The 25219-nt window shown below is 42.9% G+C and overlaps 1 protein-coding gene across 1 annotated transcript in view; it reads left to right on the forward strand.

The window, feature by feature from the left end:
- SLF1 (SMC5-SMC6 complex localization factor 1) overlaps positions 1 to 24193 on the forward strand; it is a 227738-nt gene extending 203545 nt beyond the window's left edge. The window contains exons 16-18 of the mRNA XM_073624518.1: positions 3148 to 3240; positions 3534 to 3716; positions 21954 to 24193. Of these exons, the coding sequence (XP_073480619.1) occupies positions 3148 to 3240; positions 3534 to 3716; positions 21954 to 22432 (755 nt within the window). The 3' untranslated portion in view covers positions 22433 to 24193. The remainder of the gene's footprint in view (positions 1 to 3147; positions 3241 to 3533; positions 3717 to 21953) is intronic.
- The last annotated feature ends 1026 nt before the right edge of the window (positions 24194 to 25219 follow it).

The raw sequence follows: 25219 nt of genomic DNA on the forward strand, positions 1-25219 counted from the left end.
TTCTTGTGATGTGACCAGGGCGAAGGCAGGAATGAAGTGAGCTGGAGATCTTTAAGTAGGCGGGACTGACGAGCAGATCCACAACAGCTGGTTAATTGTGGAGAGAGATGAGAGCTGGCAATTAGCCCTGACAAGATGTGAGCTATATCATAATTTTTCAGATTTATCCATCCTAAACATCTCACCCTCAGGATCCAAAGAGGGGAAGATAAGGGGGCAGAACAGGGAAAAAGGGGAAAGGGAGAAAGAGAAAGCGAGGATAAAAGGCAGATGGGCCAATATCTGCCTGGTGGTGTACACAAACTAACATGCACGACAACCACAAATAAACACAAACATACTTAACATAACACAACATAAAAACATTTATAGGAGCTATATGAATGAGAGAACCTCAAAAATAGCGCTCTCTCTGACCCTTTCATTTCCTGAAAGTCAAACTATCTTGGGGAGTTATTTGGCCGCTTATAGTTATCCAACCACTGGGCTGCTAAATCCGGTGATGTAAAGAAGTATGTATTATCCTGGACCTTTACTCTTAACCTGACTGCAAATAATATAGACTAGGACAACTCCATCTGCCTCAATCGTCGCTTCACCTCCAAAAATTCCACCCTCTGGCACTGCACTGTTGCAAAAAAGTCAGGAAAAAAGCTTATCTTTGAACCATCCATCCGTATATCTGATAGTTGTCTGGCTCTCTGCAATATTTTATTTATTTATTTATTTATGGTACTTATATAGCGCCATCAGTTTACGCAGCGCTTTACATATACATTGTACATTCACATCAGTCCCTACCCTCAAGGAGCTTACAATCTAAGGTAAATATGAAATCTCTATCTTTATAATTCAACATCTTCAAAATAAAAGTTCTTGATCTTAACATCCCTCCCATGGGCAGGGGTTTAGCAGGGACTCTATGTCCCCGCTCCACAGAAAAGTGAGAAGTAAAATGTTCTGCTCCCATAGTGGCTATAATCCATTTCTCTTACATTTTTTTCAGTCGAAGACGGTTCTCCAAGTCCTCCAAATGAGAGTCATGTATGGATAGTTGTGTGGTTTTTTTTTTTTTTTGTTTTTTTTTTTATCAGATTTGATAAATATTTGTAAGGAGTCTTCAAGTGTACTTATTCTTTCCTCTGATACTGACATTCTTCCTTTAAAGGTAAGCATTTCTTGCCTAATCAAGCTTAAATCTTCCCTCATTCCCTCTAGATTGCGAGATCTAGAGTATTCACAGAGCTATTGCATGTGTTTATAGCTTTCATTATGTCTGTCAGCATGGTTACATGCTCTGTATTTAAGCTATTTGAGGTATTTAGTATATTTGAGGATTTAACAGAAGTATCATGCAAGCCACTTTCTGAAGCAGCATTACTCACTGTGTCATCTGACTGATTCCGCGCTGCTGCCTCACCTTCCTCTGTAGCTGGACCAGCAACGGCTCCCTCCAAGGCTGGTTCCTGCAGACCCTGCGTTAAGCTGGATGTTGCAGCCTGAACTTTAGGAGTAGCGTAGGTATGAGCAAATTTTTCAAGCCGAGCAGTGATGTCTTGTTGCTTATCTTGAGACTTGCTCTGTTGTTCCTTATCTGTGCTATTCTGTGAGGAACACTCATTAATAGAATGGTCAACACCCCCGTATCCTTGTGGTCGATAGTGCTCCAGTAATGTTCCGGTCCAGTACACGACCCGCTACACGTGGCGGGAATGCAGGGAAACACAGCTACAGACGTAGCCAGGAATTGGGAGCCGAGTAGCGGCCGAGAGTATTCCGAGAATGCTCCAGTCTGATGCACAACAGGCTGCACGTGTGCAGGGAGATACAGCTGCAGTGTAGACAGGAGCCTAGAGCAGGGTAGAAAGAGCCGCCCACGAGTGGAACACGGGGGACAGGAGGCCCACACAATCGACAGAGCTGGGACTTAGCCGGAGCCAACGCGGCTCAGTGTGTTCAAAGATCCCGGTCAAAAGCATAGACGGAGGATCAACAGAGGAGCTCTATCCATAGCGTCCTCTCACATCGTACGTCCGCTCACACAGGCATGCCACACGCCCTACTATTGTATTCTGATAGCCGTCACCTGTGGCTTTCAGAATACCCAAACTGAAAAATCTACTTTTGTCGAGCCAGTTGGTGCAAACAGGGCTGTCCACTGAACAAATTTCACCCAGAACCTGCCGCTTAGGCCAAAATCAATCTTTGTATGGCCAACTTAACATTGGTAAACAGGATGCAGAATGAGTGATTACATATAGACAAACATTAAAAAGGTTATTTTATTTAAACTTGTTTTATAGGCATCACCCCATGTTTATTGAAAAAGATACTTTCAATTCACGTGTATACATATACTAATGTATGTCTCTCTCTCTCTCTCTCTCTCTCTCTCTCTCTCTCTCTCTATATATATATATATATATATATAGATATATATCTATATATATATAGATATATATATATATAGATATATATCTATATATATATATATATGTATTTGCTGTTAGAGTATAAAGCTGGCAGTGACATTTACATTTTGTCTCCACAAGTTTAGATGCTGTCTCCACTCAGCACATTATTCTCTCAGTGTCTCTGTAGTCAAGACAGCTTACCGAGGAGCAGCAAACCATCTGCTAAAGGATTTGAAATTGTGAATTATCCTTTACTGTGCGGAGGCACTCGTGCTTGGCCAGGAACATTCATTTGAATTAAGCTATAAATGCAGTGTAAAAGAACGACTTGTGTAATGGAGGTTCATGAATAATTTTAAGGGAAGGGCAACTGCACACTCTAAACTTTTATTGCCTGAAAACCGAGTGTTTTTGGAGTTCACTGTTCATTTTGCGTTTTTATTGTAAGCCGTAGAAGCTTTAAAAGTGAAAGGAGGGGGATTAGGCGAGATGATTCTCCTGCTAGGGATAGAGCAGAATAGTCTGACTGCTCTCTTTGCAATACACTGCTAGGTTTGTGCAAAGTTTTCTTTTATTCCCAAGCTGAGTTTGGGTGATTGTTCTCTCTTTCTCGATAAATGCAGTTTGTGGTATTAGTAAAATCTTGGTGCACAGCTTGACAGGATAACTTCCAGGCACCCTGCTGCTTATTCTTACATTGCTTAAATATTTTTTTCTCAATTTTCCTTGGTAGGAGAAACTGTCCTTCATAGAATTTGCAGAAGCAACAATGTCATAAAGTTGACTGAACAACTCAGCCTTCCAGGGGTCAGCGTTAATGCCAAAGGTGAGGTTTTTTTTTTAAATGTTTTTATTGCTACATGCATTTCTCACAAAGAACAATTATATAGCAGAACTCAGTTTTTTAAGCTCGATCCACTTGTTCCAATGTTGACTTTGACAGAATTGATTTTTTTTTTTTTTAGTTCTTTTCCTTCATCATGCTTATGAGTCTTTAACACAGAAACAGCACACAGTGGAGCTTTGCCAAGTTTTTTTTGTTTTGTTTTTTTTTTACTGTTGGATGTCTATAGTGTTCTAGCTGGATTCTTTTTTAATTGTTGCTGATTTATAACTCAGACAATGCTGGCTGGACGCCTTTGCATGAAGCGTGTAACCATGGCAGCACAGACTGTGTCCGTGAAATTTTGCAGCGCTGCCCAGAAGTAGACCTGCTCAGTCATGTGGATGGTGTGACTCCCTTACATGATGCTCTACAAAACAGACACATTGATATTGGCAAAATACTACTTCAGCATGGGGGTAAGCAAATTAAAACATTTTTTGCTTTAGCTTTACAGTAATTCTATACGTTTGGTTAATACATGTCTTAACCTGTTGTACTTTTGCTATGATGCTTCCCTAAGAGCCTCCATCCATATTTAAATATATTGAAGAATTTGGGCATTTTGTTTTGTAGTGTTGTGAACATATGTATATGCTTATTATTTTATGTTGTAATAGTTCATAAAATAAACTGAAAGAATCACATGCATGGTAAGTTTTGTAAAGTTTTTCGTTTACTTTAAATTAAATTTGAATAAGAAAAAAATATTTTGTATATTTGGTGTGGTGTATGATTTGTTACATTTGGTATTAACCAGCAATCACACAGTGAATATAGCTTCCTAATTTCTACTTCTCACCTTTGAAGTGGCAAGAATAAATTGATCAATACAGCCTAAATTTCCTTAGTTAAAATATATGTTATACTTGGTGTAGACTACCGTACAAAGCTGTGAACATTGCAGGATAAACTACTAAAGATTTATTGGTGTTTTTCTAGCTTGTACATAATATTGTTATTATGCATTTTAACCTAAAATAAAACTATATATGCAGTGGGTCAAAATCACCAATAGACTCCCATATGCTACATTTTAGCACATTTAAATGACTTCTGTGGGGATAATGCATGTGTTTCGCAGGCTTCTTCTGCCCTCTAAAGGCCACTTAGTGTCTTTATTGAAGACACAAGATCAGTGTCTGTCTCTCTAGTTCCTCGTCATTCCTGCACCTCGTATTTATCGAAGTGTGCTTGCCTCTCTCCTAGGTGTTTTATTTACCAGCACAAGCATTGTCAGCCAATATCTGGATGCTGTACAATCAGTCTAAGTGATGCAGCAGCCAATATTAGATTAGACTTTGCGCTAGCTTAAGAAATGGTTGAGCTTTTAAAGTGTTTAGTAGGGATGATTTTCTTGTCCTGTGGGAGGAGAGCCACTCAAACTTGCATTCATCAAGTACTTCACACACCAATGCTGGCAGTATGCAGACTCATCTTTGGCTTTGTCACAGTCTGGGGATTGGCCTGTCAGGTGATCTGACACCAACAGGCTGAAAACTGCATTAGAAATGCAGGGCTGATTTCACATGCTAGTTCTTGCTATAATTTGTTTGGGGCTGTGTATTTTAGTTCCTTGCTTGCTATGTAGAAGCAAGTTTGGTCAAAGCATTTCAGCCTTTATAAAAAGAAAGAAACAAAAAAGAAAATGTTGCTTTTGGATGTTCTCCTCCGCTGTGTGATGCCTCTTAAAATAAACTCACATACATTAGGATATTGGATCTCTTGCACAGAAAGCGGTTATCCAAACAGTTCAGACATAGAAAATAACTGTTCTTATCTCACTTAAAATACACCTAAAAGGGCCATAGAATCTCTTTTTAATTTTTTTATACTGCACTGAAGAAATAAAAAAGACCGTGGCTATTTAGTGCTTTCTTTTACAAACCTTTATGTGTGACACCTGTGTTTTCATAATGGTGCTTAGTAGGAATGGGCCAAATATACCTAGGTTTGATTAGAGGCAGAGCATGACTAACATTCTGGTGCCGAATCTGAACCCCATTAAAGTCAGTGGGAACCCAAAGTTCGTAAACAGTAATGGCCATTTTCTGGGCTAATAGGCAAGGGATTTGTAAAGAAATAGCATGGGCACTGGGCACTGTCCTGGGGAAAATGTACCAAAGCAAAAGAAGAAAAAAAACATTTAGGAAGTAGTGTTTTTATTAATGCTTTTACGGGCAATATTAAAATTGCAGAATTCCTTTAACTAATTTCTGGGGAATGCCCTTAGCCTACCTGTGCAATGGCGCATTTGTACCGTGTATGCAACCTACTACAGCAAAATTGATATTTACAAAGAAAAGAAAAATTGCTGTTTAAATTGCCGGCAATTAAAGTGGATGTAAACCCAATGTCATCCTTTCTAAACTACTGCCATAGCGGTTATCTATAAGGATATACATGCCTCCTGCATGTATCTTTACCTGTCAAATGTCTCCCCTCTGTCTGTTATTAGACCTGAAAAACTGCAGATTCTGTGGGTGGGTCTGTTGTCTGGAGCTCGGTGGGTGGAGTTGTGATGTCAGTAGACTCCCCGCCTACCTCTACACTCCCCTTGTCAATATGCATTTTCTCCTGTGTATTTCTAACACTGAACTTCTGCTATGATCTCTAACATCCAGTGAAAAGACAGGAAAGTAACCACATGACTTCAGCATGCCAAATCATGGTAAGGTGTGGAACAGCCAATCCTTTTAATAATTGGACATTTACCTGTCTCAGGGTCCAGCAATGCGGGGGAACGAAAACCCCGATCGTCTCCCCCTCCTCTCTGTGGCACCGACATTGTAACTGTGGTCACTTTTGTAACTGTGGGCAACAGCCGGGCACCCACTGCGCATGCGCGAGCCACGCTGCACGCTGTGACTGGCCTGAGACCTGTGACGTGTCCCAGATGATTGCCGAGAGGGAGGGGGGGGAGGTGATCTCCCTTCCGGTGCCGCGATGCGCCGGAAAGAAGTGGGAGCTGGGACCCTTTAAAAAGAGGGTATCCGCTCCCCCCACCCAGAAAAATGACATGCCAAATGTGGCATGTCGGGGAGTCACCTCTCTTAAAACAGAAGTTCCTCTTTTGGGTGGAACTCCACTTTAACACAGGGGCCGAATGTCAAGAGACATCGGCCAGTTCAAAAAAAGTTGTCCGACATTCGGCCCGTGTGTACGTCGGATGTGCATGCTGGGAAACCAGCAGCCGACCGACTCCCGTTCAGTGATTTCAGCCAATGGTAGAGAGCACTGATCGGAGTGTTTTTGGGGGGGGTGTCCTCTGTCGAAACACAACAGCTCAGCTGGGGAGATCACTGTACTAATGTCGGATCATTAGTACAGTGTCTCCGACCAGAGCTGACGGGTTTTTTTTTCGTGTACCCGGCTTTAGTCTCTTTAGTCTAAACCTTAAATTGACATCCCAAAGAATGTCTATACTTATTGTAAAAAAGTACTTGAAAGTCGTTCCACATTTTTATTGCTTACTGTTCCATAATTTCATGAAGGTATACATATTTGAGGGCTTCCCACTAGTAGCTATCTGTTTTTATAGTGTTTTCAGTCAGGACCCTTACTGAACAAATGATGGCATTTTAGTATAGATTTTAAAATTAACACAAAACTTTGATTGCTTGCTGTGGACACACCTTTTTTCTCTTCCTCCAGTTGTATTGACTACATTTTTTTCCCTGGAGAGAAGTGGCTTCTTTGCTGCCCTTCTTGACACCAGGCCATCCTCCAAAAGTCTTCACCTCACTGTGTGTGTGGATGCACTCAAACCTGTCTGCTGCCTTTCCTGAGCAAGCTCTGCACTGATGGTGCCCCGATCCCGCAGCTGAATCGACTGACGCTTGCTGGACTTTCTTGGGTGCCCTGAAGCCTTCGTCACAAATGAAATGGATTTTTTTTTCTTAGGATTTAGTTCATTTTCATGGCAAAGAGGGACTTTGCAATTAATTCATCTGATCACTCTTCATAACATTCTAGAGTATATGCAAAATGTCATCATAAAAACTGAGGCAGCAGACTTTGTGAAAATAAATATTTGTTTCATTTGTTTCTCAAAACTTTTGGCCACAGCTGTACAATACATCTCTCACATGCAGACATCTGTGCATTCTGTAGAAAGCCGAATGTGGAATGTTTGTTTCTTACTCTGCATCAGTCAAAGCACGTATACAGGAGGTACAGTTAAAGTTATTCTAAGAGCCCTTTCACACTGACAGCGCAGACGCGTTAGCGGTAAAGCGGCCCCATACTGTCGTTTTAGAGGCGCTTTTCGGCCACTAGAGGGGCACTTTTAAACGCCACTAGCGGCCGAATGAAGGGTTAAAAGCACCGCTGCCGAGTTGCTGCTCATTAATTTCAATGGGCAGGGGCGCATTAGGAGCAGTGTATACACTGCTCCTAAAGCTCCCCAAAGATGCTGCTTGCAGGACTTTTTTTAATGTCCTTCCAGCGCAGTGCCGCAGTGTGAAAGCACTCGGGCTTTTACACTGGGACTGCAGATGAGGCATTTTTCAGGCGCTATTTTTAACACTAAAGCGCCTGAAAAACGCTCCCAGTGTGAAAGGGGTCTAAAGGCTGGACATTTTTTACTTCAAAGTGATACTAAACACACACTGTTTAATTTACATTATCTCTTCTCTTTCTGTATGTGGATGATGGCACTGTAATTATGTTAATAAAAAAAGAATGTCTAAGTACCTTTTTCCTAATCGATATACAGCTGTTACGCAACCCAGCTCTTTCCAAGTCTGTTTGCAGGGAAACATAAGCAGGAGGAATTTCTTGTACTCTGCTGCTGGTCACATGTTCAAAATAAAAGTAAATAACAGCCTTTGGGATACAGAGTAAACAGAAATAATCTCAATCAACGGTTTTAGATCATACACATATATATTTGAAATTAAATCTTTTTTTTAACAATAGCGCGGTGTGGATGGATTTCTGTGTCATAGCCCTCCAGCCTGTGTCTTAGAAAAACAGGGAGGAGAAGCCCCAGTGGGCAGAGCGGCGCGTGCCGGCCCTGTCAGCCGTGTACATTCTGGGTGTAGAAAACTGGCAGGCAGACTACCTCAGTCGTCAGTTGCTGGACCAGAGGGAATGGTCACTGCATCCGGAAGTGTTTCGGCTCATTTGCCTAAGGTGGGGCATGCCGATGTGGGTCTCCTGGCCTTTCGGCTCAATCGGAAGGTGCAGAGGTTTGTGGCCAGGTCAAGAGATCCCTGGGCGGACGCGTCAGACGCGTTGGCCCCATGGGGGCATTATCGGCTAATTTATGCCTTTCCCTCTCAGGCTCCTCCCTCATCTGCTGCGCAGAGTGGAGGCCCAGGGGATTCCGGTGATTCTGGTTGCCCCAGACTGGCCTCGACGTCCTTGGTACGCCGACATAGTACGAATGGTGGCGGATGTTCCTTGGCGGCTGCCGATGCAGGAGGACCTTCTGTCTCAAGGTCCGATTTTTCACCCTGCTTTACCGTCGCTGGCTTTAATGGCATGGCTGTTGAAACCCAGGTGCTGAGGGACCGAGTGCTGTCGGCTTCTGTAATTTCCACAATGCTAAGGGCGCGGAAATCTTCCCGAAAGATTTGTCATCGCACCTGGAAGGCCTACATCTCCCTGTGTGAGGAGATGGGGTGGCATCCGCGCTCATATGCAATTTCCAAGATCCTGCTGTTTCTGCAGCGGGGGGTGGATCAGAAGTTCGCGTTAAGCACCATTAAGGGGCAGATATCAGCTCTGGCTGTATTTTTCCAGTGGCCTCTGGCAACGCATGCATTGGTGCATACGTTTGTGCAGGGGGTTCAGCATGTGGCCCCTCCGGTACGCCCGCCGCTGCCCCCGTGGGATCTGAATGTGGTGCCTAGGTGCTTCAGAAACCACCGTTCGAGAACATTAGGGAGATTCCTTTACTAACACTTTCTCAGAAAGTAGTTTTTTATAGTGGCTATTACGTCCGCAAGGCGGGACTCTGAGTTGGCGGCCTTGTCATGCAAGTCTCCCTATTTGATTCTCCACAACGATAAGGCGGTGCTGCATCCACAGCCTTCTTCTCTACCAAAGGTAGTTTCTGCCTTCCACCTAAATGAGGACATTATGCTTCCGTCCTTATGTCCTCGGCCTTCGCATCCCAAAGAGGTTGCCTTACATTCTTTGGATGTGGTCCGGGCTCTGCGGGTGTATCTGTCTGCTACGGCTCTGTTCAGGAGGTCGGACTCTGTTTGTCTCGGTGGCTGGCCCGAAGAAGGGCCTGGCGGTCTCGGCAGCCACCATTTCTCGATGGATCAGACAAATTGTTGTTCAGGCTTATGCCATAAGGGGGCGGACGTCTCTTTTTCCCGTCACAGCGCACTCTACCAGGGCAATTGGTGCTTCCTGGGCCTTCCGGCATCAAGTGTCTGTTGATCAGGTGTGTAAGGCGGCTACCTGGTCGTCATTACACACTTTCACCAAATTTTACAGGGTCGATGTGGGCGCATCTTCGGATGCATGCTTCAGCCGCAAGGTTTTGAGGGTGGCCGTCTGAGGTTGCTGCTCCTCTGAGGAGGAGTTCTTTTTGTTGTGGGTGGAGTTTATTTTTCTCTGTGTCCCACCTCTCGTTTTTGGCACTGCTTGGGGACATCCCTAAGGTCAAGATTAGAGTGCTGTGTCTGTCAATGAACGAAAGAGAAAATGGGATTTTTTATACTTACCACAAAATCCCTTTCTCTGAAGTTCATTGACGGACACAGCACCCACCCCTCCTATTTATGTTTGTACTGCTTTTTGACAAAGGGGTTATAGCCAGTAGGACTGCCCTCTGGGCGGTACTGTGTTTTGCTTTTTTGCTATGTTCTGCCTAGTCCTCTCCTAAAGGTGGCGATATAACCCTAAGGTCAAGATTAGAGTGCTGTGTCCGTCAATGAACTTTAGAGAAAGGGATTTTACGGTAAGTATAAAAATCCCATTTTTTCCCCGTCTTTATTATATTTTATATCTTTCAACTGTGCATTTTCATTTTTTATCATTTATTCCCCCCTATTGACCTTTTCCGAAGTGCAAAATAGTAATTTTCCTTTAAATAAATCAGGGGTGAATTATATTATATTTTGTTTATGAATCGTGTCCCAAATTTTAAGTGCATGACCTGTCATATCGTGCGTGTTCACTCCCAGTGTCCTATATTGTGGGGGGTTTCATATAATACTCCTTAATTGTGTACTACTCATTAGGGCTGGGAGATTTTCTATAAAAAATAAATCTGCGATTTTCTTAAAAAGAAAAGAAAAAAGAACTGTCTTAAAAAGAAAAAAGAAGTTTGTTTATTTTTTGGACACCGCGCCGGTCCTGAGGAGCTGCGGGCAGGAGTTTTTAGGCGAGGCCTCGGCTTCGGCCTAGTACGCGGCGTCCGGCTTCACGGCCTCGCCTAAACTCCTGCCCGCAGCTCCTCAGGACCGGCGCAGTGAAAAAAATAATCAATTTGCTTAAATTTTGAATCGATTTGACCTCTCAACTCGATTCAAGATTTAAATCGATTTTTTACCCAGCCCTACTACTCATATAATTTTCTAAGTTAACCCACCTTTTTTCGTTTACCCCTTTCGCCAATTCCATCACTCGTGTAAGCGCCACAGCATTATAGTACTTTTTAAAGTCGGGAACGGCTAAGCCCCCTTGTTTTTTCCCCTTTCCTAATACAGAGGATGCTATTCTTGTTTTTTTATTTTGCCATATAAACTTCATTATTATAGTTTTTAAAGCTTTAAAGTATGGTTGAGGGAGAGGTACTGGCAGCATTTGGAACTTGTATAGGATTTTTGGGAGCAATACCATCTTTACAGTGTTGATACGCCCCATCCATGATAGGGGTCTTGTTGATATTTTTTTATAACCTTCTTAATTTCATCTAAAAAAGGAATAAAGTTTATTAAATATATTTTCCGTAAGGAGGTAGTTAATCTGATTCCTAAATATTTTAAGTCCTTCCTCCATGGGAAATGGAATTCTTTCTGCAATTGCACTTCTTCCTGTCTGCTTATATTTATATTTAGGATATCAGCTTTACTAGGATTTATTTTAAAGTTTGATATTTCTCCATACTGCTTTAATGTCTTCAATAAATTTGGCATTGTGATCCTAGGATTTGAGATATAAAACAACACATTATCAGCAAACACTGCCAGCTTGTGCTCTCCCTCCCCAATCTTGATCTCTTTAATATTATTAATATTATTGCGAATTGAGGCAAGAAGGGGTTTCAGGGTCAGCACAAACAGGAGTGGTAACAGAGGACACCCCTGTCTGGTTCCGTTTCCCATTTCGAAGGGAGAGGACAACACGACATTCACTTTTACAGAGGCAGAAGGATGGATATACAGTACGTTGATCCATTGGATCATTCTTGGGCCCAAACCCAAGACTTCCAACGTTTTTATCATAAGTCCCCAGTCTACCCTGTCAAATGCTTTTTCAGCATCAATCGACAGGAATTGTCCTGGGGACTTACTAGTTTTAATAGTCTGGAGGAGGAGCAACGCTCTCACACTGTTGTCCCTCCCTTCTCTACCGGGATAAACCCTACCTGGTCAGGATGGACCAGATCGGTCATCCACTCCTTCAACCTGGTCGCTAATACTTTGGCGTATAGTTTGGTATCCGCATTCATTAATGCTATTGGCCTATAATTTGAACAAAGCGTACCATCCTTCCCCTCCTTTAAGATGACCGTTATGGATGCCGACAAGGCCTCCACCGCCCATCTCATATTTTACTCTGAGCCCATTCATATATTGGTAACTTAGGGACCAAAATCTCTTTATACTTTTTGAGGTAATAGGTCGTAAACCCATCTGGTCCTGGGCTTTTGCCCGGGGCTGAATCTTTTAAAGCCTTTTAGATTTCCTCTTCTGTTATGGGCCTATCCAATATGGACCTATCACTTTCTGAAAGATGAGGCAGTCTGGAATTTTTTAAAAATTCTTTAATCTTTTCTGTTTTCTCTGTTTCCTGTTGTCCCTTACGGTTTACGGAATAGAGAGCCCCATAATAGCTCCTGAACACTTTCGCTATCTCATTAGTTGTGTACACCATTTCCCCATTTTTATTTAGAATTTTTTCTATATCATTTATTGCTCTTTTCTTTTTTAACATTCTCGCTAGGTGTTTACTCGCTTTATTTCCCCATTGGTATCTTTCTTTTGCTATTCTATTAAATGTCCTTTTTGACTCCTGTTCCAAGATATCCTTAAGTTCGTCTCTATTAATAACTAATTGATGGAATAGCTCCTGATGTTGTCCTTTATGTTTTTGTGTCCTTGTTCTAGGCATGTATCTCATCTATTAGGGTATTCATTTTTTTAATTCTCTCTTTTTTTTTCCCCGCACCTATAGAGATAAGGATACCCCTGATGTAGGCTTTGTGGGGCTCCCACAGGGTAGCTTCTGAAATTTCCCCTGTATCATTGATTAAGAAGTTTTGTTCTATTTCTTTATTAACTGCTTCTACTACTTTCTCGTCTTGTAAAAGAATTTCGTTCAATCGCCATGAATACAGTGATCTTTGAATTCCTGGTATCCTCATCCTCATTGACACAGGAGATCAGATATCGTAGATATGCCTATATTTGTTTCAACTACCCACTCCAATAGCCTATGGTCCACCATGATATAGTCCAACCTTGAGTACGTCCCGTGTACAGGGGAGTAAAATGTGTAATCCTGTGTCTTCGGGTGCTGAACCCTCCTCACATCCATCATTTGACATTGATGCATTTTCTGCTTTATCATTTTTAACGGCATTTTTTGTCCCCTGTACACGGGACGTACTATCCATAATCGGATCCATGCAAAAATTCAAATCTCCAGTCAATATCATGTCCTCTGTCTTAAAGTCCATTAACTTTCCCATAACCTGTTTCAAGTACTTGTAACATTTCTGTTGGGACAGTATATGTTTGCCAATGTACATGTCATTTCCCCCAGTCTACCCTTCAAAAAGAGGAATCGGCCTTTGGGGTCTGTCATCCTATCTTCTAATGTGCATCTCATTGCTTTCGCAAACCCAATTGCCACCTCCTTGGCCCTCTTGGTTGTTGAATCACCATAGTACCAGATCGGGAAATCTTTGGAGTATAGTTTTACATTTGTTTCCTGAGATAGATGGGTCTCCTGTAGAAACACCACTTCTGCTCTATACTGCTTAAGTTCTTTTAAAATTTTATGTCGCTTGGCTGGTGAATTTAAACCTTGAACATTATATGTCAGGAAGTTTATTTCTGTCATCTGTTTTTTTTCCTCCTGCCCTTTATATTTCTCTCTGCCCATCTGGATTTAAACTGCTTTAAGGGACCTCCATACCTCCCATAGAATGCCTCCCGATGGGGCTGAAGTCTCTCCTGAGTGATCCCTTTCCCATTGCTAGTCTGTGGGTGGTAAACCCCCAAATGGAGTTTCTGTCTTCTACTGATCATTCCGGATTTACCCAGCCGAGCACTTTTCTCGCTTTCATAGGGTGTCCCAAACCTGTTATGTGTCTGAGGGTATTGAGCCCTTTGATATACAATCTGTCTGCTATGGGTAGTTACTATTCGTCCTTGCAAAGTACTTCTCCCCCCTCCCCCCATCTCCACCCCCCTCCGTCGTCCCCCCTGCCCCACCTCCCCCACCCACTCCCCTGACCACATTCTGGCCCCAGAACCATAGGTGGAGATACACTCCGTTCCCACCCGTGATTCTCCAGCCCTGAGGTGTGGCTCCGGCCGTGCCCCCCACTCCCCTGATCCAGGGGAGCAGGTGCGGGCCATGAGCGCTCAGGGAAACCATTTGAATGTCAATCTCAGACCTCGCCCACCCTCCCCCCTCCCCCCAGTCACCCCCAGTCACCCCAGCACAGTTCATTGTTTTTCTTATTATTATTCAAACTTTACTTTTCCTCAAGGCTAGTTAGTCACTCATTTCTTATAAATCCCTTCTGTCCAAGATATCGTTTCTTCCTCCTCCCATCCTGGGATAGCTGGAACCTGTAAATCAAACTGGTTACAAAATTCTCGTAATTCTTCCGGGAACCTTAGTCTCCTTGATCTGCCATCTTTTTGGCCTATTAGGCACGCTGGAAATCCTCAGTTGTATTTAATATTCTGTATGCGCATTTGCTCCAGTAGGGGTTTTAGGAGACGTCTCCTGGCGAGTGTTTCTAGGGCCAGGTCTGTAAAGATTTGGACCTCGGTCCCTGCATATTTTTCGGGTGGTCTTCCCCGCATTTTCCCCCAAATTTAGGCTTTGTCTTCATACCGTTGAAATCTGACGATAATGTCTCTCGGCCGATCTTCTGCAATATTTTTGGGTTTTCTAAGCCAATAGACTCTCTCAAGCTGGAGACTGTCTTCCACCCCTTTGTTCAGCAGAGGGTTAAATATTATTTTCATAGTTTTTCCTCAGATCCTCCCCTCTCTCTTGAGGTAGCGCACAGATTCGCAAATTTTGTCTGCGATTTTGATTCTCTTGGTCTTGTAATTTATATATAATTTTCCACTGATCTAGTTGCATTATTTTAACTGTTTCATTTAATTTTCTTAATTCCTGAGCTTGTTTGACCGTTCGCTCTTCTGTCTCCTCCACACGTTTCAGCAATTGTCCCAAATCAGCTCGTAATGTGGAAATTTCAAATTTTATAGCATTTTCTAATCTCAAAAACATCTCCATCATCTGTGTTTTAGTCGGAATTTGATCTTCCGTATTTCGTTTGTCCATTTTACATTGTTTCCATTTCACTTTCTGTACTTATTTCATCTCTGGATTGGTCCGAGGTCTCTCCTAGCTTTTTCCCAATGTCTTTTTCCTTCTCTTGTAACCCTTTCGGCTGTTTTCTTAACCCTGGACTCTTTGGGCTTGCCTCCTTGGTCATGTATTGTTTGATCGTGCAGGTATTAGTTTTCCCTTTTGGAGTTTTTTGTTCACTCCCCTTCGTAGTTTTTCCTTTCATACTGTTTTTTTATTGGTATTTTTTTGTTTTCCCAGTTTTAATAACTTTTATGCTTCTTCTAGGTATTCGTTTTCTCCTATAGCTTTTAGCTGCACAGGTCTGGGATTGGCTGTGCCGCCCACCCCTTGTATGTTTATAAGGGATGTTATGGATTGGGTCCTGAGCGGGTTATATACCTGATTACCTTTTTTATAGTTCAGTATGTGAAACAAGCATTTACATATATACCGTTCAACTCGCTTTCATCAGACAGTTAGAAAGACTGGGAGTGAGGGTCCCACCCCAGACTCGCCAAGAAAAGACTATCCCATGTATCGGGTTTACCATCATCCATCTGCGATACATCTGACCTCCTCAGACATATTGAGGGGATCCAGGTTCCTCATGACTCCCTTTTTGTGGCTATCGTGGCTATGTCGAGTCTTTGTACTCGAGCATCCCCCATGAGAAGGGAGTCGCGATGACCAGATTATTTCTGATGTAACAAGAACACACATCCTGGCCCCTAAATGAATTCATTTTACAACTTTTATCCTTACACAAATTTTTTTTATATTTGAGAACCAACACTATCTGCAAACACAAGGCGTGGCAATGGGCACATCATGTGCTCCATCATACGCAAACTTATTCCTTGGAGCCTGGGAGAGATACATCTTTTCTGATGACCAATTTTCACCTTTTATAGAGTCGGTTCACTGCTGGTTGAGATTCATCGACGATCTGTTCGTGGTCTGGACTGGCTCACCATCTCTAATTAGAGCAATTTGTTGAAGCCATCAATATCAACACCATGAACTTACGCTTCACGTTAGCTTCACGTTAGCTTTGACAATACGCAGATCCCATTCCTAGATCTGTTGATTGTCAAGAATCCCGATGGGACACTGGGGACCAATCTCTATCGCAAACCTACAGCTATCAACACCTTGTTGCACACGACAAGAAGTGCCCATCCTAAACCACTTGTGCGCAGTATTCCATATGCGCAATATTTGCGACTGCGCCGTAACTGCATGCGCGATGAGGATTTTTATACACAATCAGCTGCCCTACATGAATGACTTCTCCGGAGGGGTTACTCTAATACCAACCTTAGAAGAGCCTTTAACAAGGCATCTGGCCGTACGAAAACTTCCCTGCTTTACCCCACTCCACTTCTAATACCCATACAGTAAAAATTATTACCCAATACTCAGCGCAGCATGAGCAATTTAGGAAAATTATCTCAAAGCACTGGCATCTCCTTACTGATCATCACATTCTCAAACATCATGTATGTGATACACCTGAATTGGTATTCCTTAGGGCCAAATCCCTTAGAGATCGTCTAACCAGCAGCCATTATAAACCGATACCAGTGGCCCCCTTCAACCTCTTGGTACCTTTCCGTGTGGTCAATGTTCTCTTTGCCCATGGATCCTTACAGTTACTTCCTTTAAGCTCCCCAATGGTGAGATCTTTGCCCCCCATACGCTGGCCCAGTGTGGCACCACTGGGATTATATACCTCATGCTTTGTACTTGTAAAGCGTTTTATGTCGGTAAGACAATCAGGGAGTTCAGACAGAGAGTCGGCGACCATATTTACTACTCAACTAATGGTAAACTAACCATTTTTGGACGCCACATTGGCCTGTACCACAAGTATGATCCCAAAACTGTTGGGTTCCTTGCACTAGAAGTGGTACCCCCTGATGTCAGAGGAGGAGACCGAGACAAGACAAGCCCTTTGGATAGAAAGGCTAAATGCCACTGTTCCACCTGGCTTGAACAAAGTTAATTCCTTTAAGTCCTTTCTTTAAATCATCTGGCGGCCGACTCTCTATTACCTGACGCTCCCCTGTCGCTATTTTGGCTTGATATTTAACTGTTACCTGCACTGCCCTGTTTGTGATTACTCAGACATGTACAATATCTATTTATGCTTGCTTTAATGTTGGGCCATCAATATTGAGGACTTCTAATCCTCTTTGTTTATGTAGGTTCTCTTGTTATCATGCATTGTCTATTTAAATGTCTAATTGATATTCTTACTATTCTATCTTGTCATTTATTTTGTTTGTTGTATTTATATTCAAATCATTTCCTACTTCATTTGGGCCCCTTCTTTTCCCAGTTCGCTTTAGTAGGATGTCATTGGCATTGGCTCTCTGGTCTCCATGTGGCGATTGATAGGCTCCCTGGCAGCCGGACGGCCTTTCCCCACCTGGGGCGGTCCGTCCGGCTGCTTGTATATGCCTCAGCTGGGGCCCCAATTCGGGACCCTTGGATCTTTGTACAGGCGCGGGCGCCTTTCCTCCACGGCGCGTGCACCGTCTGGGTCCTGCTCAGTGACTCCGAGTTGCGTGCGCACGCTGCTCTCAGCCCAGGTGCTTTGAGGCTTGTGCGCAGGCGCGCGCGCATACTGCGGGACCCTTGACCCTATGATGCAGGGATGCCGATGTCAGCGCCGCCGTGCATGTCCCGCTAGTCACACAGGTGAGCATGGGACCCTGAGTCACCCTTATTTTCCACCAACTGGCCGTTTCTCCGACCGCATCTCCTTGATTAGGACTGCGGTCTGATTGACACCGTTATTACATTATTTTGATTGTTGTATCATATTATTACTCCTATAGATACTGGACGCTGTTTCCAAAATTTATGACACCTCTTACTGTGCATGTCCTATGCAATTAATGCCAGGCTCACTCTACCCTATTGTTCTATACATACTTGTATTGATCAAGTGGAATCTTATCTCCGGGCCCCCTACCCAAATATCCTTATGGACTAGGTAAATATTAACCCCTGTCACCACTCCACCCCGTTTTGTTGCACTTTCAGTCTCACTTTGTTGCACATTTTCCCATCTTCATTGGTTGCACCTGCTATCACAATCACATTCTTCACGGTTTGCTTTCACTAATGGTCCTTTTCCTGGCATCGGCATTCACAATTTTCCACACTTTTCTTTTTTTTCTCTTTTTCTTTTTTATTCCCCTATCCCCCTCCCTGACCATCCCCTCTTTTCCCTTATCTTTTGTTTTTCTTTTTGGTCCCCTATATATCCTCCCTCCCCTTTCCCTTCCCCTTTCTTTCCTTTTTCACTCTTTTCCTTCTCCTTTTTCTCCCTTTACTCACCACCACAAGCCCTTCCCTTCACTTGTTTGGTTTTCCACTTGGTTATCTTCGTTTGGCCCCCTTTTCTTCAAATTCCACTTACCACCACTCACTGTGGTTTTTTGCGTTTCCCCACACTCGCACACCCTTATGACATTGGGCATATTTCTGATATTACATATTTTCATACCATTTCATCCAGACGCTAGATACCTGGTGACCATATATGTCCTTCCCAATCGTTGCGGGAGGCCTTGCCGGTTGCTTTGTGCCTTGCATATACCGAAGCACGGGTAAGCTGCCCTCCATATTTTTCTCCACTCCCTTCCCCATTTCATGATTTTGTAACTTCCCACATATGGAACATGTTTATATTGGATTATATTATTGTGTTTCTATTCTATCCGCAGATGTATTTCCTGATGAAGCGGCAAACCCGCAAAACTAGTTGAAATACCATACAATGTCATCTGTGTGCTTTTTTAGTATATTTTGTGTTGTTTTTGTATTTTGTATCAATAAATTTTGTAAGTTTTACATTTGCCTTGTATGACCGATATATACCTCCTTTATATGTACCGAGATAGTCCACTTGCCCTTCTTTTCTTGGTGAGTCTGTGGTGGGACCCTCACTCCCAAACAGTCTTTCTAAATTTAATTGGATGATGGTATATTTGATAGACCTGCATATATCTTACATTGTCTTACATTACATTGTCTTGTGAAGCCAATCACTCTCTGTTCATCAGTTGCTACACGGTTATGGCGGATGGACTTGCAGATGGGTAAAGCTAGTAAAACAATGAGTAAAGCAACCGATGTATATACTAGCCAATGTATAGTCTTGAGAATATACCAGTAGAGTTTTGCAGGCAAATAGCTCTATGAGCTGGCTATTAAATCAGAGAGGTTTACAGTCCGGTATCTATGACCGTTGGCCTCTGTATAGGAAATCAGGTGTATATACCAGCAAATATCTGATTTAGCCAATGTACATATGGGAAGATTGCAGATTAAGTCATATGGATCTTATAAGAAATCTTATGAAAAGTGACAATATAGCAAGCTGTAATGTGCAGACGATAGGAGTGAGAATAAGCTGATAAAGGATGCAATGCGATGGGAGCAGCTGGTCCAACCGGGCCAATATACAGGCAATACAGGGAAATCTCCCCACAGTTCTATGCACTGACAGATATGCAGGAATGCAAAAAAGCATGCAGACAGTTCTAATAGTTGGCTGGCAGAAAAGCTGATAAGCACGGGTACAGTCAGTCCAGTATTTGCTCTGACATTTTCCTCATACAGTTCAAGTACAATGCTACCTCCATGTCGGCTTCTTCCACCACGTGCTCACCCGTCTTACTCTGATTCTTCCCAGCTTCTGCATCTGCAACAGTGCTGAGTGTTGAGCTGTCTGTCGGCTCTCACCTTCCCTGGTCCACTCAGAGATATCCTCCGAATTACTGCCTGTGTAGTTCCCTTTCCTCCACTCAGCCGTCCATCCACGAGAAGTCTGTGCATAGTAACGGGGGGGGGGGGCACAAGGCTCAGTCCTCCATAACCCCACTGGTCTACTGTTTGTCAGTTCTGTACGCCCCGAATCGTCTGACTGACCGAACGGGCAGGCTCCAACCGGTGGAGGGTCTTTGTATGTGGCATCCCCGCAGTGTGCAGGTTGACCACTGCATTTCCTGGATCTCCCCTCGCATCCTCTCCGGTGGCACGGTCAGGCCCCTCCCTCAACATGGGAGCATCACTTCCTCACGTCCACATCCCCTGGCAGCTCCTGGCACTTATGGAATCGTCCCTGGAAGCAGAACCACGTAATGAGGAGAGCAAGTCCTACAAACAGGTTAGTGTAGTATGTACAGGACAGTGTCAGCAGGGTACAGACCAGTCTTATACACTAGCATCATACAGTATATACAGACCAGTCTGTACCCCAACACTGTATTGTATATGTTATACACACACCAGTCTGTAAATAATGTAATGTACGGTGTCAGTGTACAGACTGTACACCAGTCTGTAAATAATGCCCTGTACTGCGCCCTCCTAACGCCCTGTACTGCGCCCTCCTAACACCCTGTACTGCACCTTCCTAACACCCTCCTAACGCCCTGTACTGCGCCTTCCTAACACCCTTCTAATGCCCTGTACTGCGCCCTCCTAATACCCTCCTATTGCCCTGTACTGCTCCTTCCTAACACCCTTCTAATGCCCTGTACTGCGCCCTCCTAATGCCCTGTGCTGCGCCCTCCTAATAACCTCCTATTGCCCTGTACTGCGCCTTCCTAACACCCTTCTAATGCCTTGTACTGCGCCCTCCCAATGCCCTGTACTGTGCCCTCCTAACGCCCTGTACTGTGCCATCCTAACACCCTCCTAACGCCCTGTACTGCGCCTTCCTAATGCCCTGTACTGTGCCTTCCTAACACCCTCCTAACGCCCTGTACTGCGCCCTCCTAATGCCCTGTACTGCGCCTTCCTAACATCCTCCTAACGTCCTGTACTGCGCCCTCCTAACACCCTGTACTGTGCCCTCCCTGTGTTGCCTTTCCCCCCCCCCACCACCAGCTGTCACCTCTGCCCCTGTGTCTCTCAATGACCCTCCCATCCTCTTCCCCCAGCAATCACAGCCTTTTTCTTCTCAATTCTCCCACCCCACAATCCCTATTTCACCCCACCCTCAACTACTCTGCCCTCAATTACCCCTCTACTTCCCACCCTGTCCTCACCCCCCTCCGAAACCACCCCCCTACCTACGCGATAGGTATCGGTAATTGGTTTCGGCGAGTACTTACAAAAAAGTATCGGTACTCGTACTCGGTGTTAAAAAAGTGGTATCGGTGCAACCCTAATATGAATTATATAAAGTATAACAGTGAGCTATAATTCTATATAATTAAAGGAAACCTGCGCTGACATATATAGCCTGACATCGCAGATATTCACTTCTGAAAATGCTAGCTGCCATGTATTGACCCAAAAAATGTATACAATTAAGGATTTCTGACTATGCTGTGGCATCACTGGCTGCATGCTTGTTCCAAATAAGTGACTGTAACAGTACTAAAATAAGAGGTCAGGCAGGAAGCATGTGTAGAACATCATCAGCTATATGTAAAAGTAAAGTAAAGGCAAGCTAAAGCAAAATGGGAAAACTGGTTGTAAGGAGCAACCAATCCTCCTCTTGAAAATTGTTTGTGATTTATTAGGTTGTATACTGCAAGGGCTGTGCATGGGCTGTTTACAACTTGGGACGAGGATCACAATTAGCCCTAATGCTTCTTCACATTATTGCAGGAAACTTTCTGCTTGTCAGTCATGGGTTACTGTTGTATATGCATTGCTTGTTTGCTTATTTAATGAGCCTCTAAAGTTAAGATCAGGGCATAGTTTCTGGAATTGTGATTGAAGACTATGAGCCAAAGCCATATTGAGTATCAGAACATACGTGATATTGCTTGACTTATTCTAAGTAAGCATAAACATTGTCAGATTGATTTGTCAAAATGTGCAGGGTTGTTGTAATAAAATAGAGTCATTGTGTAATTAAAGGCTATTGTATAATTGGTTCCAACGCTTTTTCTTTTCAGGACCAGTCCTTTTGCAGCAGATGGACTGTTTTGGAAACTTTCCATTGGATTATGTCTGTTCACCACATCTGAAAAATGAACTTTTTGCAATCATCCAGGTGGAGGAAACCATTGAGGAGTTTCACAATAAGACTGTTTTAAAATCTGAAGGCCATAAACTAGAATTTGGTGCCTTTCTCCTAACACGAATGTTATTAAATTTCATTTGTCTATATGGTCTGCCTTCAGATCTTGGTACTGCCAAGAAAGTTTGCCCTAATTCTGCTTTTTTATTCAGTTATACTACAAAAACACCTTCCTCATTCAGTAACTCTATAGTAGAGTGCTATATTGGAGCTATAGCTACTATGCATAATTTAAGTGATTTTTTACATACTGTTCCAGACTCTTTGTTGCAGAACCCTGGTTTCAATGTGCAAGTTCTGTTTACTCTCCTACGCACCCTGGCCTCTTGTTCATCAGTTCCTCTAATGGAATAATGTGACCAGATATTCAGTGTACAAGGCTCATTGTACATAACACATTAAGGACAAACTTACACGACATTGCTGCCACATTTGTGCACTAGCATACACTTTTCCAGTAGGGAGAATGTTTGTTTTAGTTTTTCCCAAAATCTCTAAGTTTGGTAAATATATATATATATTGTACGTAACAAAAAAAATTGCCAATATTGCAGTAACACTGGCAACACTTACTTGATCCTGTTGATTTGTTGGACAGTTCTCAAAATATTACAAAATCAAAAGAACCAGAAATGTGTTATGAAGCTATAGAAGGTATATCTTTACATGCACTGGTAAGGTCATTTAAATATCATAGCTCAAAATTGGGTATAGTTGCTTGTAAGAAGATTAGATAAAGGGGTTAATTTACTAAAATTGGAAAGTGAAAAATCGGTTGCAGCTCTGCATAGAAACCATCAGCTTCCAGTTTTGTGTGTCTAAATTTAAAGTGATATAAACTGCAGCATTAAAAAAAATGAATCCAAGGTAATGGCATAATGTGCTAGTATGCATCACATTCTAGCACATTATGAAATGCTTACCTTAGAAAGAAACTCTCCAGTGGTGCACTCCCACCACTGACAGGGCTTCTATCTTTACCTGGTCTTCCTTCCAGTTTTGTGGACTCTGGCAGCTAGAATTGCCAGGCCACAATGAGGGTGCGCGAGAGTCACGGCCACAGCTCTCTGAAGGAAAGGCACGGGTATCCCGTTCTTTCAGTGTGCATGCGCCGGTGACGTCACTGGCTGAAAAAAGAGCGAATATCTCCTAAACGGTGCACGTTTAGGAGATATCCATTTTACTTACACGTAAGCTTTATTATAAGCTTACCTATAGGTAAAAGTCACAAAGCGGACTTTACTACCGCTTTAATTTAACAAGCTGAAGTTAAAAGCTGATTGGCTATGCACAGCTGCACCAGATTTTGCACTCTCCAGTTTTAGTAAATCAACTCCACAGTCTTAGAATAAAAAGCATGCCTCGTGGCTTGGGGAAAATTTTTTTTTTTTTATCTTCAGAGCTCCCCTTTTTATAGAAGAAACTGACTTGATTCATGGTCAGTTCTGTGTCACCTGTCAGGGAACAGCCCCCTGGCTGCTTGTCTGAAAGAGCTCTAACTAGCAGAGTGATCTTCCTGACTGCCGGAAGCATGTATATGACTAGAATGCCAACATTACAAATTCTTTAGGTAAAACGTTAAATGTATGTATGTAAGAAACCTTTGTTTGCCGATGTTCCACTTAAATTGATGTCAGGCAGACGATGAGGCCAGCTCTTTCTATGAAAATAAGCTCTCAAGATCTCATAAAATTTTTGGCAAATACAGTAAGGTACTTTAAAAAGGACAAGTCCAAAATAAGGGCTGCACCTAAGTCTATTTCTTTTAAAATTATCACATACGCATTACTGTAGTTTGCTGCTTCCCCAATGTGATAATCACAATTTCTGAAGTGTTAAAAATAGTGTTTACAAAGCCGTTGATAATGTTGGCCACAGAGTCCTGTAACTGTTGTCAAATTTTTCTGCACATTTTAATGGGACTCCTTGCTGTATCTTTGTTGTTTTACATTGTTAGGGGTTTTTACCTGAATGTATTTTTTATAACCTAAGACTGTATTTTCCTATTATTTGAATGTTATGCACTGTCCTTGCACTGTATATAAAGATAAACTATTAAATGTTTGTATGTTAAAGGTTTGTTGGACATAATATAACAGAAATATGTAAACATGAGATGGCTGTTTAGTTTTTTTGGGGTTTACTTGCAGGCAAGTGTTACAGTGACATGGACGCTTTTTCAGTGGTTGGATTACACATAGTTCACCTAATGCTTTAGCCTTTGTATGACAGACACCATTGGCTGGAATCACCCAACTATGTACACACAGGCCAAATATTGGGCGGCATTAGCCGGTTCAATAGAAACTAGATGACATGCGGCCAGTGTGTGCAGTAGCCAGTCTGACAGAAGCCGGCCATTTGGCCAGCTTCTTTCTAGGGGGCATAACTGAAAAAGGTCTGCCGATCAGCACCCGATCAGCCCGCTCCCTGTCAGAACACAGTAGCTCAGCAGGAGAGATCGCTGTACTAACATGGGATAGTTTGTACGGAGGCTCTTCCTAAACTCTTCATTTTTTTTTCGTACAGCCCACTGGGTTGAATGAAAAAAACTTAGTGTGTACCAGACTTAAGGGACACCAGTCATAATTTTTTTTGATTCTGCTCTTTCCACAGACATTGTTTTAGTGGTGGGGTTACCATTTTATTGGGCAGGTAAGTGGAACCATGACCGTCAACAAGGGATATAAGGAACCACCAAACAAAACAATATTGCACCTCCATAACCCCACTCATAAGCTGTAGCTTGTTTAAAGTTTCTAAAACACACTGTTGTCCCCCCAACAGCTGGCATCCCAGTCCTCCAATCTTCAAGGCTGAAATGTGGGATTGTACCTCTAGCAGCTACCATGTCCCATGCTGATAATGTGGCTGTTGGTCCTTTACTGGTTACAGTGCCTACATGATTACTTCGGGAGGGGCAGCAACAAAACCATAAGCTAATGGGAGGAAGTTCACTGAACTGCAGATTACAGTATTTGGTAGTGGCACAGTGGCTTATTTTTATACAGGATTTACAGTGTTTAGCACCAACAGTTTTTGCATACAATATTAAGGGTGACAGTGCAGTTGCAATGTTTTCAAAAAAGAGTGTTCTGCTTGCAAGTGCTGGGAGAGGCACATGATACAAGAGGTAATGAC

The sequence above is a fragment of the Aquarana catesbeiana genome, linkage group LG01 (genome assembly GCF_042186555.1).
Source record: "Aquarana catesbeiana isolate 2022-GZ linkage group LG01, ASM4218655v1, whole genome shotgun sequence".
NCBI lineage: Eukaryota > Metazoa > Chordata > Amphibia > Anura > Ranidae > Aquarana > Aquarana catesbeiana.